Source organism: Erigeron canadensis, chromosome 1 (assembly GCF_010389155.1).
Source record: "Erigeron canadensis isolate Cc75 chromosome 1, C_canadensis_v1, whole genome shotgun sequence".
NCBI classification, from domain to species: Eukaryota; Viridiplantae; Streptophyta; class Magnoliopsida; order Asterales; family Asteraceae; genus Erigeron; species Erigeron canadensis.
The window spans coordinates 40,794,182-40,798,261 of NC_057761.1; the positions used below are offsets into that span (position 1 = coordinate 40,794,182).

The 4,080-nt window shown below is 33.8% G+C and overlaps 1 protein-coding gene across 1 annotated transcript; it reads left to right on the top strand.

Annotated features, from left to right (window-relative positions):
- Positions 1–308: 308 nt before the first annotated feature.
- LOC122603016 (U-box domain-containing protein 10-like) lies at positions 309–3,397 on the top strand. The gene is made up of 4 exons (XM_043775630.1): positions 309–1,035; positions 1,414–1,530; positions 1,613–1,960; positions 2,050–3,397. Exons 1-4 carry the CDS (start codon positions 718–720, stop codon positions 3,118–3,120), a joined length of 1,854 nt encoding a protein of 617 aa, XP_043631565.1. The 5' UTR covers positions 309–717; the 3' UTR covers positions 3,121–3,397.
- Positions 3,398–4,080: the final 683 nt, after the last annotated feature.

Below are 4,080 nucleotides of genomic sequence, written 5' to 3' on the forward strand. Positions count from 1 at the left end.
ATTTTTATCCTCTTAATACATGCAAATGTTTTAAAATTAGTTGCATATATTACATAAAATGGAAAATCTTAACATAGTTAAATGCATTTTAATGTCATTAACTCTTAACGTAATATACGATAAGGAGTTGTACAAGGTATACAAGTAAATAGTAGTAAGCTATAAAACTACACTATATGTAAAGACAATGAGATCCATGTATGTGGGTTTCCTAAAAAGCCAATGAATTTCTAACCAAAAACATATACATGCACATCTATATATAAAATAAAAAAAAGAATAAAACAACACAATGAATCAAATATTCATTCACCATCCACACAATAATTGTCATTGAAATTTTGCTATTGCATTCCAAACCCTTTCCTCCTCACAATATTCTCCTTTACAACTGTCTTCCTTTCTCTCCACCTTCAACACACAACACTACCAAACAACAATTACACCTCTTCTACTCATTACTTTACATAATCCTTATTTCACCGATATTCTCGCCTTGATTTTTTCCAACATTAATTTTAATACCAATTCTAAATTTCTAATATTAATATTGTTATTACAAAGTCTTGTGACATTTATTTTGTTAAAAAAATATTCCACAATTAACAATTATTTTCTTACCATAAATCCCACCCCTTTAATATTTCTTCCAAGTCATTCCCTTCCTTATTTTCCATTACACACAAAATACAGAGTCAAACACACACACAGCCAGCAATGGCCGGCGGCGTTGAATCCACCGCCGTACTAGCTGCAACCCAATCTCTCCTCCGTCTCGTCCGTGACATCTCTAGGACCTCCGCCGGCGGATTCTCCGGCGACTTCAAGAAAGATTGTACTGACCTTTCAAGAAGAATTGCATTGTTATCTCATTTATTTGAAGAAATTAGGGACTTTAATGGTGAATTAGATAACTTTAATTCATCTTCATCTTCTTCAAATTCCTCCAATTGGGTTTCTGATTTGATAATTTCCATTCAATCTGCTAAGAAATTGTTGTCAATTGCTGCCAATTTTGATCACAAGATCTCCCCTGTAAGTTCTTATCCATTTTCTTATATATATATATATATATATGATTGTATTTTATAAAATAAAATAAATTCATGGTTTTAAGATGTTAAAGATTAAAACTTTAGTTTGTATCTAAAAAGGGCTAGCTTTATATAAATTTATAAATGTAAGTATAAAATGTAGAATCTTTTATTGCTTGTTAACCAGTTAGGAAAATCTTATAAAGTTTAATTGAATAAAAAGAAAATAGAAGCTAAAAAAAGAGTCATATTTTAGTGAGTTGAAAGGATAAACAGAAAAGTACTATTCTATATGGGGGTTATTATTTTATATTTTAGTTTATGAATGTATTATGTTTTGAATTGTGAATTTATTATTGGTTAAATTTGACTGAAAAAGGATGGAGCAGCCAAGAAAGTTGAATTTCAATTTCAATGTGTTACAAGGAAGTTAGAAAAAGCATTAGCAAATTTGCCATATGATCATTTTGATATCTCTGAGGAAGTTCAAGAACAAGTAAGAATATTTTTATGAGTATGCTTAAGGATATTGTGTAAAGTTTAAGTTTTATCTTTATAAAGTAAATGTTTTGAATTAGGTTGATTTAGTGAGAGGGCAGCTTAGAAGAGCAAGAGAAAGATACGGTAAATCCGTAAATTTGGTATCGCAGAAAGAGGCTAATTTTCTTGAGGAGAGTGCGATTAATATTGTTAATCAGCTAGAGATTGAAAGAAAGGTGGAAACTTTGTCAAAAGATGATCTTTTGAATGGGGATGGTCAAAACGAAGTGGTTTATTCGTCGGAGAATCCAAAGGATTCATCGGAGGCAGTTACTATGCTGAATGATGAAAATAAGAAGTCGGATACACCTGTGATTCCTGATGATTTCTTATGCCCGATTTCTCTAGAACTAATGCGGGATCCTGTGATTGTGTCCACCGGACAGGTAGATTGAATTTTCAGCTGAACTGAATGTCTTCTTGTTTTTATCAAGCGTATTGTGTTCTTTTATTGATCATATATGATATCTTGCAGACTTATGAGAGATCATACATACAAAGATGGATTGATTGTGGAAATACTACGTGCCCAAAAACTCAGCAAAAGCTCCGGAATGTCACCCTAACTCCTAACTACGTGTTAAGAAGTTTAATTGCTCAATGGTGTATCAATCACAACATTGAGCAACCAACTTTACTGGCAAACCGAAGACTGAAAAGAAGTGATGGGTCGTTTCGTGATGTAAGTGAAGATATAGAAGCTATTGAATTGCTTGTGAGAAATCTCTCAAGTCCGTCACTAGAACTACGAAGGTCAGCATTGACTGAAATCCGATCTTTATCAAAAAGAAGCACTGACAACCGAATAATGTTAGCTGAAGTTGGAGCAATTCCGATTCTTGTGAGTTTATTAACATCTGAAGATATTATCACACAAGAAAATGCAGTAACTTCGATTCTTAACCTCTCGATTTATGAAAACAACAAGGGTCTTATAATGCTAGCCAATGTTGTACCTTCCATAGTACAACTTTTAAGAGTCGGAACAATGGAAACTAGAGAAAATGCGGCTGCAACCCTTTTTAGCTTATCACTTGCAAATGAGAATAAAATCATCATTGGTGCATCGGGTGCAATATCTGCTTTGGTCAATCTTCTTGAAAATGGAAGCACCCGAGGCAAGAAAGATGCTGCAACTGCTTTGTTTAATCTTTGCTTATATCAAGGAAATAAAGGCCGGGCAGTTAGGGCGGGAGTCATACCAGTTCTTCTTAAAATGTTGAATGATGCAAGTGGTGGTATGGTTGACGAGTCTTTAACCATACTTTCTGTTCTTGCTAGCCATCAAGAAGCTAAGTTAGCCATAGTTAGAGCTAGCACAATACCGCTTTTGATCGATCTTACAAGAACCGGGGTTTCAAGAAACAGAGAAAATGCTACATCAATCTTGCTTTCATTGTGTAAAAGAGATAATGAAAATCTTGAATGTATAAGTAGGCTTGGTGCAATAATCCCATTGATGGAGTTGGCTAGAAACGGGTCTGACAGAGCTAAAAGAAAGGCGAACTCTTTGTTGGAACATCTTCAAAGGTCGCGAGAGGTTTAACACTCGGAAAGGATTAAGTAATGACTTACTAATTTGTTTATTCATCTGAATCTTGATCTTCATATATACTTGCAGAGTTTTATCTAAAGGTTTTTAAGTGCGAGGAAAGAAGGTATTCCTCGGGCTTGATTTGCATTCTTTTTACTTGTGTTTGTGAAATTCATTTGATACTGTTATTGTTTGTATGACATATCCATATGTGGATTGAGAATAACTTGCGTGAACTGAATTCTTTACAAATATTCAATAGAATTTATTCAATTGATTGGCAATTGTATATCATGTTGCTGTAATGTTTCATGTATTAAGCTTGTTTTTACATGTTTTGATCCATGTGAAATTGTGAATTGCTTGTCTTTTGAACTTGGGACTGTAATTTAAACAGGACCCAAATTGAACTGCTTAGACTGAACTACTTAACATTTATAAGAAACCACCCAAAAATGAATGTTACATAAAATCAAGTCATTTCAGTAAGGACTACATTTTTGAAGTAAAATTCGTTCAGTGCATTGACATGGTACAAAATGAACCGCCGCCTACGCCCATCGATTTCCATCCCGATGTACATCTTTTATTTGCTTGTAAGACGAAGATCTTTGCTCCAAAGGAAGAAGATAACTAACTGGTAGCTGTTCGAAGGCAAGTAAGTATATATTTGAGTTATTATATGGTTGCTTATTACTGCTATATACCATCAAGTTCTTTTAGTCTCACCCTCTAATATTTATTCGGGTGTATGTACATTTAAGGTAGATCGATGCAGCTAAACAGATTAGTTAATGTGTTCAGATCGGTTTAACTATTTAATCCCCTGTGGCTGGTTAGGGTTGGCATATGTAAACTACAGTGCCGTCTCTAAGGATTTATGAACCTCGGCCGAGAAAAAAAAAGGCCCGGAGGATAGATGCAACAATTATATTTATATAAACTAAGATATTAAAACGATGATAAATGTTA

Excerpts from the sequence above, each read along its gene's own strand:
- LOC122603016 (XM_043775630.1), top strand. The coding sequence starts at position 718 with ATGGCCGGCGGCGTTGAATCCACCGCCGTACTAGCTGCAACCCAATCT. Across the intron at positions 1,036-1,413 it reads TTGATCACAAGATCTCCCCT|GATGGAGCAGCCAAGAAAGT; the intron begins GTAAGTTCTTAT and ends TGACTGAAAAAG. Across the intron at positions 1,531-1,612 it reads CTGAGGAAGTTCAAGAACAA|GTTGATTTAGTGAGAGGGCA; the intron begins GTAAGAATATTT and ends GTTTTGAATTAG.